The sequence below is a fragment of the Uloborus diversus genome, chromosome 2 (genome assembly GCF_026930045.1).
Source record: "Uloborus diversus isolate 005 chromosome 2, Udiv.v.3.1, whole genome shotgun sequence".
Taxonomy (NCBI): Eukaryota; Metazoa; Arthropoda; class Arachnida; order Araneae; family Uloboridae; genus Uloborus; species Uloborus diversus.
This window is the reverse complement of record NC_072732.1, coordinates 117,284,915-117,298,975: the sequence shown is the minus strand read 5'-3', so window position 1 is coordinate 117,298,975 and position 14,061 is coordinate 117,284,915. Positions and strand designations below refer to the sequence as shown.

The 14,061-nt window shown below is 36.2% G+C and overlaps 1 protein-coding gene across 1 annotated transcript; it reads right to left on the bottom strand.

The window, feature by feature from the left end:
• Positions 1 to 7,722: 7,722 nt before the first annotated feature.
• On the bottom strand, positions 7,723 to 12,222 carry LOC129216505 (uncharacterized). Its single transcript, XM_054850720.1, has 2 exons — positions 10,335 to 12,222; positions 7,723 to 7,730 (listed from the first exon to the last, which is right to left on the bottom strand). The coding sequence occupies exons 1-2, from the start codon at positions 12,220 to 12,222 to the stop codon at positions 7,723 to 7,725; spliced, it is 1,896 nt and encodes a 631-aa protein (XP_054706695.1).
• Between the last annotated feature and the right edge of the window lie 1,839 nt (positions 12,223 to 14,061).

The window sequence follows — 14,061 nt, the reverse complement described above, 5'->3', positions numbered from 1 at the left end:
CCTTGGGTCAAAAAAGGTCGAGAAACGCTGCTCTAAATAATTCGTTTACCTTTCCACTTTAAAGTCCCGTATCACAAAACGACAGTTGGTTGTTTTCTTTGAATCAGTACCCCCCCTGGCTAAGAAACAACTTTTACAGAATTCATTTAGTATTTCTTCCGAAGAGACCGAACGTCGAATTTCCCGAGAAATCATTAACGTTGACGGGAATAATAAAGAAGCAATTTGCCTCCATCATACCATGACGTGATTTCTTAGTACATTTAATATAAGTTCGTTTATTATTACGAGTAATGAACGGCGTATTATTACGGGTAATAATAACAAACGGCAATTTTTCGCCGGGTGGAAACTCCTGTTAGAAGTCCTTCACGGAGTCGAATATAGTGTGCACAGTTTCTAACGTGCGTGTAGTAGTGTGCACACCTTTTTTCCTCCAGCAAAATATTAGCAGTAACCCCCTCCCCCCCTCTAAGCAAATAATAATTCTATTATTTAAAGAAACATCAGTTTAAATATTTCATCAATTCTTCCATGAAGAGGATAATTATATATATTTTGCGATCTAAAATGTAAACAGAAATTTGCAAGAAAATAACAGCAAACACAAATTTTTCAAGTTTTGACAAAAATTGCATAAGTAAATCAAACAGACAAGTAATATTTTCCAGAATAAAAGCTACAAATCATTTTTACGAGAAAATCGCCCGTCATGATATGACGGTTGAAAATTGCTTCTACATTTGATTATATATGGCTTTCCATCCATAGCATTATATTAACAGGCGCATATTATAGCTTTTATAATATACTAGCATTCCCGTACCCGGCATTGCTCGGGTAATGGAATTAGCAGGGGTTAACAGTGCTTGGTGCACCTATTTTCGAAAATCCCCTATAATAATTACTTATTACCTATAATATATTACTATATACCTTTTTCTAATTTGGGGAGGATCCCGGGGCCCCTGGACATATATGCCCTTGTCCTTAACCGATCTTTAACTGTTATTAACGATCCTTTTAAAGTATTGATTATCTTTACAAACACAGGCCATCCACATTTTATTGATATACCTATGTTTAAGCAAGAACTTCTTTGTATACAACATTTTTAATTTTTTTTTTCTGGTGCTAAAATTATTAAGCTGCTTGGTGAACTGACTTTGGAGCAAGCTACATAACATTGGCCGTGTGAAAAAAAGTCTTCTCTTAAATCGATCCCTGCTACTTTTAGTGTCTGTCCTTGTGACTTATTAATGGTTATTGCGAAGCAAACTTTAACAGGAAACTGCACTCTTCTAAATTCAAAAGGATAGTCCGCCTGTGATGATGTTCTTAAAAACTTCGTTTCTAGTTTTGAAAAAATGAAAGCAATAGACAGAAATATTATGATTTAACTTGAGAAAAGCCTAAGAATCACGTGAGAAATAAAAACAATATCAAATTTATATTTCGCTATCGACCAAAAGTTGAGATGAAGTACTGAATAATGATTTGAATGGAGGAAAGCCATCGAAAATAAGGGAATTGAATTTCAATGACAGGTTTTAATTTCGCAGAAATTAAGGGGTTTTAATTAATTTCTCCCGAACTAATTGAGATTTCGAAAAATCCTTTCTTAGTGGTTACTTTCGTAATCATGCGTACATGCCTGCCAAATTTCAAGTCTGAAGTTTCAGCGGTTTCGGCTGTGCGGTGATATATATATGTATGTTATCTCAGGACATTGATTTTTATATATTAAAACTAGAAAATCGACCGTCAAGGTATGACGGGTGAAAATTGCTTCTACATTTGAACGAAGCAATTGCCTATTTGGTAATATTTTGATAGTTGACATTTTAACCCTAAATCCTGTGGATTAACCCTAAACTAAAGTAAACAACGTTCATTGTTGACCACTTTTCCGTTTCTTCACTCCCCTGAAATGAGTCTTACCTAGAGCCGCTATATAGATAGGCCGAGGCATCAGTTTAAGTTTAGCCATTTTGGATCGGATTTTTCATTGTTGCACTGCGAGGGTTAATACAGCAAAGTTTCGGATTTCGTCAAATTTGATCAAAAATAATATTTTATTTAATAAACAATTCACGTGCCGCTAATAATGGCTCACCGTGAACAATCACCAAACGCGATAAGTGCCAGCAAAGACAACCTCTCAAACACGCGCTCCGATCCAAAATGGTTGATCTTAAGCTGATGCGCCGGCTCGTATATATACGGGCCTTAGTCCATGTAATACTAATCATGTGCATAAAAATAATTATTTATTGCAGCAACTTTAAAATGTAAGTTCTTGGGTCATAAAAAGAGTTTTAGACACAAACATGTTATAAATGTGAAATATATATATTTGAAATTGTATATGTGCGAAATACTCATATATATATATATATATATATATATATATATATATATATATATATATATATATATATATATATATATATATATATATATATATATATATATATATATATATATATATATATATATATATATATATATATAATGCGTCGGCCTATCTATATAGCGGCTCTAGATCCAGCTAGAGCCGCTATATAGATAGGCCGACGCATCAGCTTAAGTTTAGCCATTTTGGATCGGATTTTTCATTGTTGCACTGCTTGGATTACCACAGCAAAGTTTCGGATTTCGCCAAATTTGCAGAAAATAATATTTTACTAGCTGCGTGCCCGGCGTTGCACGGGCTACCTGAAAAATGTAAGAGCAGTCCAGTTGATGCTTTTGTAGTACACTGACACTAGTTTCTAACACGTTAAGGAATAAATAAATGCGCGTAAAGCAAGGTTTGCAAAATACCAGTAAAACATATTTTTGCCAAAACACCTCATCAACGTTAATAATCGTTATCAATGATACAAGTTATGAGTACATTTTCAGTCAGCACAAAAGGGGAAAATATATGCATTATCAACTATAATCTTTACTCACGTTAAACTGAATTACATCTGATAGACTATATCGGAAATATTTATGCACAATAACAATCCGCTTTTTACATAAAATAGTCTACTACCCGGCGTTGCCCGGGTGTTTATTAATGCAACATACCACTCAGATAAATATTTGGATGGATTATATCCACATGGTCGTACAAGAATTACATCAATCCGTTTTCCAGGTACAAACCCTCAAAGAACTCAAATATCACGAAACGTTAAGCATTTACATAAAAAAATTTTAAATAAAAAAATAGAACCGACTTCAAAAACTGCAGCTGGAAATCGCTCAAAAAAGTAAAAAATAATTTCATTCTTCGAGCAACATCTATGATACTTTTTGAACATAATTTTTGAAGTCGGCGCAAAAACAGTCGGTAAAATCATACTTAAACATAATTCAATTACAAATGTAAGTTTTGATGAACTTATAATGAGTAATGGTGACACATCATTCCCTCTATCATTTTTGCGCCGACTTTAAAAATTATGTTCAAAAAGTATCATAGATGTTGCTCGAAGAATGAAATTATTTTTTACTTTTTTGAGCGATTTCCAGCTGCAGTTTTTGAAGTCGGTTCTATTTTTTTATTAAAAAATTTTTATTTCATTCTTTTTAGTGTAAATATTTTTATTTCAAAAATAGTATGTCACCATCACTATACTTCACCCTATTTTTTCATACAAATCCTGAATATAAATTTTTTTTAACGACTGGCACTGAAAGCTAATCCTAATCACAAGTACCAGAGATTGAGAGGTCTACACTGCCGTGTGCAGGTAAAGGGCAGTAACTGCAATTTTTTTTTTTTTTTTTTTTTTTTTTTTTTTGCATTTTGTCATCTATTGTACGTTAGTTTTGTTGTACAAACTAACTTATTTGCTTTCCGCTAAAAAAAATCTAATTCTAACATTTTCCTGTTGATAGTACTGAATCCAGCACACAATTATTCAAATATCTCGAAAACTCATTTCTGCAGATACTGCCGTTTACCTGCTTACAGCAGTACACGCGAGAGACATACAAGTCTGAAGCTCATTCATCGTGAGGTTCTTTTCTTTTTGTGATACCCAATTCAGCATAAAAAAATCTTAGAGTGAACTACTAATGGCCCCCCCTTTCCCCACCCTTAAAGTAGGATTTTTTTCCTCAAACTTATATGGGAACAATTTCAGGCTATAACCTTTCCAATAAAAAAAGAATATCCTAAATCGGACTATTCTGTAAAAAGTTATGTGTGGTCATATATAAAAAGTCTGTGAGTGAACAGCAAATCACCCCCCTTTTCCCACCCTTGGGGTACGAATTTTTTCTCCAAATTTATATGGGACCAACTTCATGGTTTAACCTTTCCAATAAAAAAAGAATTATCAAAATCGGACTATTTTGTAAAAAGTTATGTGCGATCATACATAAAAAATCTGTGAGTGAACAACAAATCAACCCCCTTTTTCCACTCTTAGGGTAGGATTTTTTTTTCAAAATTTTTATGGGACCACCTTCGGGGTATACCCTTTCCAATAAAAAAAGAATTATCAAAATCAGACTGTTCTGTAAAAAGTTACCGTGGTCATACATTAAAAAAATATATATATACGTGTCGAATTGAGAACCTCCTCCGTTTTTTCGTCGGTTAAAAAATAGCATCAACAAACACAGATATCGAAATTATATCGAAACGGATCACGTTATTTAAAGAGAAAAGCATGTGTGAAAAATTAAAATTATCCGGCTTTTTGAAGCACAAAACGCTGGATGATTGATTGATTATTTAAATTTTCAGCACAAAGGCACAAAGGTCATTCGTTATGTATGAAAAATATTAATTAAGACTTTAAAATTAAGTAAAAAAATTCTTTAAAAAATACGGCCAATTTCAAAAGTTCTACTTTCGCTTAAAAATTTACTTTTTTTCTTACTTATACCTAACCTTGAGGAAGAGAGAGGGTAATAAATTAGAAATAAATTTCTTTCTTTCGTTAAAAACTCATCTCCATATGTTAAGTTATAAAAGAAAATAGCCATTTTGTAAATAAAAATTTGCATTTATAGCTCTTGGGTTTTTTTTACCCCCCCCCCCCCCATGTGCATTATAGAGCATAGAAGAACCTGCATGCCAAATTTGGGAAAGATTCGACTTAAATTGAATACGTGTAAGGAACAAACATACATCTATTTTTACAGAAGTAAACTATTATAATTTTAAAGATTTAAAGTAGATTAGCCTGTTGAATGCAGCTACAGAAAATCAGAAGCTTCAACGTGAGTTAAACGAACTTGAGAATTTACGTTTCAATTAACATGTAATGTAATTAAAATTGTAAAACTACGTTAATTAGCCAAACATGAAGCCTGAAAACTTACAAATCTACAGATACCTGATTCGATGGTTCACTGACGTACGGAAGAAGTTAGAGTGACACAAATAGATAGATTTATAAATAAAAGATATCGTCGGTTTTTAATAATATAAGATTTTATAGCAAATACAATGTTTTGTACACAATAAGAGTAATGTAATCGGACTGTTTTCTGAGGCAGTTTATGAAACAACAACTGAACGTTGAAGAACAAACGTATGTTACTCAGAATAAGTTATTGTAAGTGCAATAAAGGTAGTGGAAGGAAATTTTAACAGCATGAAATGAAGAATTTAGACTGAAAGACACAGATTTCGTGCATTTACATTACAGGAACAAGATTAAATCATAAAATTTTGTACAAAGCATCACATTTACAAGACTGGAAAATAAGTGAGACAGTGGATAATCATTAAAGACGCAGTCATAGCGCATCCTTAACATTGAAAAGTCAAAGCAACGTAGTAGAGATATTTTTAAAAAGAACTTTCTTCCAGGGCATTAGGTGAATAATAATTTACAACATTAACAATATTGTTTAAGTTTACACTAATGCTCTAGGACAGAAATTTTTACATGTAGTTTATGATACAGCAATTACACGGTGAAAAACAAAATTTAGTGACAGTTAATATAAGAGTAAATAAGATAGAAGACGAAAAATTCCACTGCATGCTAGGAAAAAGTAAGAGCGAAAGATACAATATCCGTGTATTTACATAATAGGAACATAAATAAAGCGACACATCTATCTACAATGCATCACATTTACACGACTGGAAAATAAGTGAGACAGTGTTAATCAATATAGAAGCAAGCATAGCGCATCTTAAACAATGAACAATCAAATTTATAAGAGACTAGCATTCCCGTACCCGGCATTGCTCGGGTAATGGAATTAGCAGGGGTTAACAGTGCTTGGTGCACCTAGTTTCGAAAATCCCCTATAATAATTACTTATTACCTATAACTTTTTCTAATTTGGGGAGGATCCCGTGGCCCCTGAACTCCTTACATATATGCCTTTGTCCTTAACCGATCTTTAACTGTTATTAACGATCCTTTTAAAGTATTGATTATCTTTGCAAACACAGGCCATCCACATTTTATTGATATACCTATGTTTAAGCAAGAACTTCTTTGTATACAACATTTTTAGTTTTTTTTTTTCTGGTGCTAAAATTATTAAGCTGCTTGATGAACTGACTTTGGAGAAGGCTACATAACATTGGCCATGTGAAAAAAAGTCTTCTCTTAAATTGGTCCCTGCTACTTTTAATGTCTGTCCTTGTGATTTATTAATGGTTATTGCAAAGCAAACTTTAACAGGAAACTGTACTCTTCTGAATTCAAAAGGATAGTTCGCCTGTGATGATGTTCTTAAAAACTTCGTTTCTAGTTTTGAAGAAATGAAAGCAATAGACAGAAACATTATGATTTGACTTGAGAAAAGCCTCGAAGAACCACGTGAGAAACAAAAACAATATCAAATTTATAGTTCGCTATCGACCAAAAGTTGAGATGAAGTACTGAATAATGATTTGAATGGAGGAAAGCCTTCGAAAATAAGGGATTTGAATTCAATGACAGGTTTTAATTTCTCAGAAATTAAGAGGGTTTAATTAATTTCTCCCGAACTAATTGAGATTTCGAAAAATCCTTTCTTAGTGGTTACTTTCGTAGTCATGCGGACATGCCTGCCAAATTTCAAGTCTGAAGCTTCAGCGGTTTCGGCTGTGCGTTGATATATATATATATATATATATATATATATATATATATATATATATATATATATATATATGTATATATATATGTATATATATTATCTCAGGACATTGATTTTTATATATTAAGATATTTTTAAACATATTGAACTTCCTTTAACAATATTGTGCACATAATCAGAGTAATGCATTAGAACAGTGATTTTTACAGGCAGTTTATGATACAGCAATTACACGGTGAAAAACATTTACATAATAGGAACATAAATAAAGCGACACATCTATCTACAATGCATCACATTTACACGACTGGAAAATAAGTGAGACAGTGTTAATCAATATTGAAGCAAGCATAGCGCGTCTTAAACAATGAACAATCAAAGCAACTTATAAGAGATATTTTTAAAACATATTCAACTTCCTTTAACAATATTGTGCACATAATCGGAGTAATGCATTAGAACAGTGATTTTTACAGGCAGTTTATGATACAGCAATTACACGGTGAAAAACAAAATTTAGTGACAGTTAATATAAGAGTAAATAAGGTAGAAGACGAAAAATTCCACTGCATGCATGGAAAAAGTAAGAGCGAAAGATACAATATCTGTGTATTTACATAATAGGAACATAAATAAAGCGACAAATCTATCTGCAGTACATCACATTTACACGACTGGAAAATAAGTGAGACAGTGTTAATCAATATAGAAGCAAGCATAGCGCGTCTTAAACAATGAACAATCAAAGCAATTTATAAGAGATATTTTTAAAACATATTGAACTTCCTTTAACAATATTGTGCACATAATCAGAGTAATGCATTAGAACAGTGATTTTTACAGGCAGTTTATGATAGAGAAATTACACGGTGAAAAACATTTACATAATAGGAACATAAATAAAGCGACACATCTATCTACAATGCATCACTTTTACACGACTGGAAAATAAGTGAGACAGTGTTAATCAATATTGAAGCAAGCATAGCGCGTCTTAAACAATGAAAAATCAAAGCAACTTATAAGAGATATTTTTAAAACATATTGAACGTCCTTTAACAATATTGTGCACATAATCAGAGTAATGCATTAGAACAGTGATTTTTGCAGACAGTTTATGATACAGCAATCACACGGTGAAAAACAAAATTTAGTGACAGTTAATATAAGAGTAATAAGGTAGAAGACGAAAAATTCCTCTGCATGCATGGAAAAAGTAAGAGCGAAAGATACAATATCTGTGAACTTACATAATAGGAACATAAATAAAGCGACAAATCATCTACAATGCATCATATTTACACAATTGGAAAATAAGTGAGACAGTGGATAATGAATATAGAAACAGCCACAGCTCGTCTTAAACATTGAAAAATCAAAGCAACGTGGTAGAGATCTTTTTGAGAACATATTGAACATCCTTCCATACAATATTGTGCATATAATCAAAGTAATACGATGGGACAGTAATTTTTATATGTAGTTTATGAAACAGCAATGCACGGTGAAAAACAAAATTAATGAACGTTGGTTACCCAGAAACAGTCAATATAAGTGCCTATAACACTTTGAGGGGGAAAAGCAAAAAATTATTATTTACTTAATTATGAGTAGTATTATTGCACAAGAATATATAAGGCACAAGAAGAAATTTTAGTCTATATGAAAGAGAAAACTTAGTTGCAAATGTTGAAATTCTTTGTATTTACATATAATGAGTATAATTCAGAGAACGATGTATAAATTTAATCACAATGAGTGTTTAACATAAGCATAACTAAGCAGCCAGATGCGGTATTCAGTTAAGCAAATTTAAAACAGATGTTCGTACTGCACATGAATATGCGCTTGACTCATGGTAGAGAAACGTCGAAGCTTGTTGCGATTAGCAAATAATATGATTTTTAAAAAAAAAGAGAAGTGTAGCTACAGTTAGCTTGGATTTGATTATGAGGTAGGTATGATGTCGGATCTCTTGAAAAGTTAAAGCAGAACTTCACGGAAAACAATATTCTTCGTGAACACTCTATTGCACCGATTGAGTTTTCCTTGCTTCTTTGTATCCAGCACCAAAACTCGAACACAACGCTTGGATGTTGCTCGAGAGAAAGCAACGTACAGCATTCCATGTGAGAATACGGGCTGAGGCAAATATATCCCTACTTTTCGAAGACTCTGGCCTTGGGACTTGTTTATCGTCATTGCAAAGCCAAGTCGGACAGGAAATTGCCTTCTTTTAAGCTGGAAAGGTAAATTGCTGTCAGACGGAGAAAGTGTCATCCTGGGAATGAAAGCTCGTGAGCCTTTTGTGTGGCCAGTCAGAATTTCGGCATCAATGACATTGGGCATAAGTTTCCTAATAATCAAACGCGTCCCATTACACAGCCCTGCTGTCGGATTTAAATTTCTAAGCAGCATTACGATGGCTCCTTCTTTCAGGTTAAGAACATGTGGTGGCATTCCGGAGGGAGTTAGTGTATTTACAAAATCAAGTTGCAAGTTGTTTTGTTCATCTTGATCGTCAGAGATGATGCTGTCTGCACTGAAGTACGTTTTAATTTGTCCTGGAAGTTTTTTCAAAACCTGCTCGTTTAGTTTTAACGAATCTTCATTCTTAGGGCACAAAATAGCTTTTTCAGCTAAAGTTTCCAGGTCGATGACGGATGATCCGAAAATTTCATCGACAATGGACTCGTGCACCACACATTCTTCGGGAATTTCAATTACATCTTCTCCCAATTGGCAATCGTTGGTCAAAGCCCCATTGCCGAGATGTAAAAGCCAATCTCCGAAATCTTGCTCATTGACCTCAGTCCTCATGTTCCTGATGAGTGAAAATTGCCTGAATGTATTCCAAAGAGGTGAGTTCTTGAGGCAGGATTCTAATATAGTGGTCCTGTTTGCATGTATTGCAACAGGCAAAATTTGTCTCCAATCACCTCCGAGAAGAAATACCTTTCCACCGAAAGGCAAGTCTGTACCTGTCAAGTCTCTGAGTAACCGGTCAACCGCACTCAAAGCGTGGTGGGGAGTCATTGTACACTCGTCCCAAATAATTAGTTTTGCCGATTTCAGAAATTTTCCGTCTTCCGTGTTGTGACGAATGTTACAGGAAGAGTTATCCAAAATGGGTACCGGTAGCTTGAATCGGGAATGGGCTGTCCTGCCACCGTTCAAAATAATCGCTGCAATTCCAGTCCATGCAACGGGAACTGCTATTTCTCCTAATCCTCTGACTGAGTGTATTATTGCGTTAAAGAGGAAAGTTTTTCCTGAACCTGCAATAGCATTCACACAAAATGTTTTTGGCGATGCATTGTCAACATTTCGGATCGCAAGCATTATGGCTTCAAAAACGGAACGCTGCTCCGGATTCAACATTGCTGACAGTTGCTCTCCCTCTTTCTTCTCCGTTTCAACATCGTAGGAATCTGTGCTGACATATTCGTGTGAGGTGGTGGGTTCTGGCAATCCAACGCGTGTAAGGATCATGTTATGAGCATGAAGATGGTCTGCTATGTTGTGCAATGCGAGGTTTATACTCTCCTGCACAGCAGTATTTGAATGAAAGTCCTCATACAAAGAAGTCTTGAATTCTTCCCAAAGTTCCAGGGGAGATGCCGGGTTGCAAAAGAAACAGATGAATGAAAATAATTGTCGTAATTTTGCAGGCATTTGAAATTGACATGCTTCAAGTAAGCAGTTTCGCCACTCGCCATCATCTTCTAACAAGTTCCTAGCACGACATGCCTCCTTGAAAGACTCCATCGTGACGCCATCGAAGGTCCGTAACTCTTCAAAAGACTTTGCTCCCGGGACGTGAAAGAGAAGCATGCGAAGATGAAATCGTTCGATATCTTTCGGACTGACAGAATATAACCTCGACACAATTTTCTCTCCCAATCGTACTCGTCGCTCCCATTTGTTATTCTTCCAAACAAAATGTTTAGGAATGTCCACATACAGATAAATATTGGCGTCGGGATCTCTTGTATTCAGTTCAAACCAAGCAGTCAGCATCGTTTGTCGCTGAGCTGCTCTTTCCAGGGCTTGACGTTCTTCATCATCGTAAAAGTATACGGGTTGCATGTGAGGCAAATGAACAGGCAAGCGAATAATTGCATGGGACTTATCGTGCATTTTTTTCTCAAGGAGTCGCCACATTGCTTCTGGAGCAGATACATATCTGGCGTCCAAAAAGGTCTTAATTTCATCCCATGAGACAGAACCTTCACCGTTTTCCTCGAAGACGACTTTTGCACAGTCGTGGCCCTTGTAGACATACTTAAAAACATATTTTATTGACTTGATGGAACTGCATATTTCGAGATTGATATGGGCGTTATATTTTTTGGTGAGGTACGGGTTGTATGGGATGATCCATCTGTTGTCTACTACATTTCCGTTGAGTATAACGTGGTTTCCGTCGTCCCGACGTCGATACATAGGATAACCATTGACACTGTCAGCCGTGACTGCTGTGAATGACTTAGGGTACCCTTTTGTGCAAACGCCGTCAGTTATGCATGGTGAATTGGGGTTTAGTGCCCCGCATGGGCCGTGAATCATTGTTGATTTAACGATCTCATGTAGTCGAGGATCCAGCGTTTCATCTGGCAGTTCTGCCGACACTATTAGGTCGATTGTTTCTGGGTCACGTATTTTATCCTCTTCTGCTAATATTAATAGCAGGTGCATATGTGGCAGTCCTCTTTTTTGAAACTCTATGACATGAATATCTGCCACAATTCGCCCGAAAATGCCATCCTTTTGCAGATCTTGGAGGAGAGCTTTCTTTTTCATGTCAAAGACTCGGGCAACCAAGTCAGGACGATCATGCGGCTTTTGTCCAGGAAAAAGGTTGTCCCGGATTTCTTTCCACTTCGGGTTGCAAGTAAAAGTCAAAAACAAGTCCGGCTTGCCATAGTCTCTGACTATCGACATGGCGTCTTGATAATTTTGCTGCATTGCTCTCGGACTCCCGATGAATGTCGAAGGGAGGATGACAGTAACACCCGCTCTCATGCCGGCTTCAGTAGCGAGGGCATTTATGTGGTCGGCAAGTCCCAGGTACGATTCCACTCGTAGAGTCTTTTGGTTGTGCCGAATGAAGTTCAAACGGTTACCTTCGACTTTCACGTACGAATCAACTACATATTGTTGCATTAGTTTCCCACCATACAAAATAGGATTGAAAATGTCTCTCTTGACTGATAGGCGGTGAATGTAAAACTGCAATTCAGTATAACCTTGGTTAGTGTTAAAGCCTTTTTCACCGAGGGGGAAAAACAATGCGTAAGTCATAGGATCACAGTTTGGGTTGAGAGTATTAATTCTGAGTAGTTCTCGGTGCTTTGGATAAATACATATGTCTCGATTGTTTGGTGGGATGCCATCGGAGTTTTTGAAAATCATTGCAACTTCGTTACTTTTTGGAGCATTATATCTCCCTCTGTGTTGGTCGGAATCAAGTCTATGGTCACTAATGAACATTGTCACTTTCGAAGATGCCTCACGCCCTTCTTCCATAAAAACTTGCTGTTCCAACTCCCACATCATTTTATAAGCAGCTGCAAAAGGGTTGACTCTTCTAAGGATCTCGTCCAGTTTTCACATTAATTCTGGATTGCATTCCGAGTTTTCCGAGAGTTCCAACCTTTGGCGAGTTGCTCGATCGGATTCCAGCACGTATAATTGGGCGTATTTTTCTGTAGTCGTTTCAGTTGGGTGTAGATGAGAAGTCCTGTGGTAAACTTGACCATGGATTCGGAAGCAATATGCTCCTCGTCCTGTAGGAGGAGTTATTTGTGCACCCATCGAAGCAAATGAGAGAGCACTGTTGTAGGACCTTATGTGTTTTTTGAAATGAGATGATAGTTGATCGCTACCGTCTATCAATCTTTTCAGCTCTGTGGGATATGCTGAAACTGATTCAACTACTTTCCCATTATGGCAGCAGTGTATATACGTTCCCCTAGTGTTCTTTTCAGCTCTGAAATACAACCCACTGCATTTCAGACAGACGTTGTCTAGCGTCCCGCAGTTGTGCTCTTCGACAGCAGAGCCGGCTGTCCTGGCTGCATAAAAAGAGCTTCCTTCAGTAAAACTTAGTCGACGTCTTCTTGCACGCTGTGCCATGGCGGATAACCGACTACTTCTATGCTCTTCAGTTTCTTGTGCTCTTCTGTCGTGATCCCGCTGTGCCATGGCGGATAACCGACTACTTCTATGCTCTTCAGTTTCTTGTGCTCTTCTGTCGTGATCCCGCTGTGCCATGGCGGATAACCGACTACTTCTATCCTCTTCAGTTTCTTGTGCTCTTCTGTCGTGATCCCGCTGTGCCATGGCGGATAACCGACTACTTCTATCCTCTTCAGTTGCTTGTGCTCTTCTGTCGTGATCCCGCTGTGCCATGGCGGATAACCGACTACTTCTATCCTCTTCAGTTTCTTGTGCTCTTCTGTCGTGATCCCGCTGTGCCATTCGTGATAATCTGCCACTTCTTTGTTCGTCCGTTTCAGAAGCTCTCATTTCACGTCTTCTGGCTGCCTGCCGTCTACGGGCTGCATCGCTTGAAGCAGAAATACTTCGTTTTCTTTTAGGCATTGGAAAAGCGAAAATACGCAAATCAAACTAAAGATATATCTGATCTTTGCGTCTTGAATCCTTCTTGAATCTTATTAATTGAGATCATTGTTGTGCTTTATAAAAATTTCCATTAGAACTAAACGTAACGTAACGTAAAACTACGTAACGTAAACGTAAAACTAAATGCATATTAAAAGGTCAGAAAAATAGCAAAATGGTTAACATAATTTGGAGACCAATGGCAGTAACACATTCATGATGACAACTGAAAATCAATGGAAGTTGCCAAAACGCAATAAACAAAAGTTACGTGTAAGCAATTAATAGTGTGACATTGAAACTAACGACAACAGCATTAAAAATTTAACACTCCCTCCAATTCTGTTCGCGATTGAATTTACAGAGCAAATGAAAAAA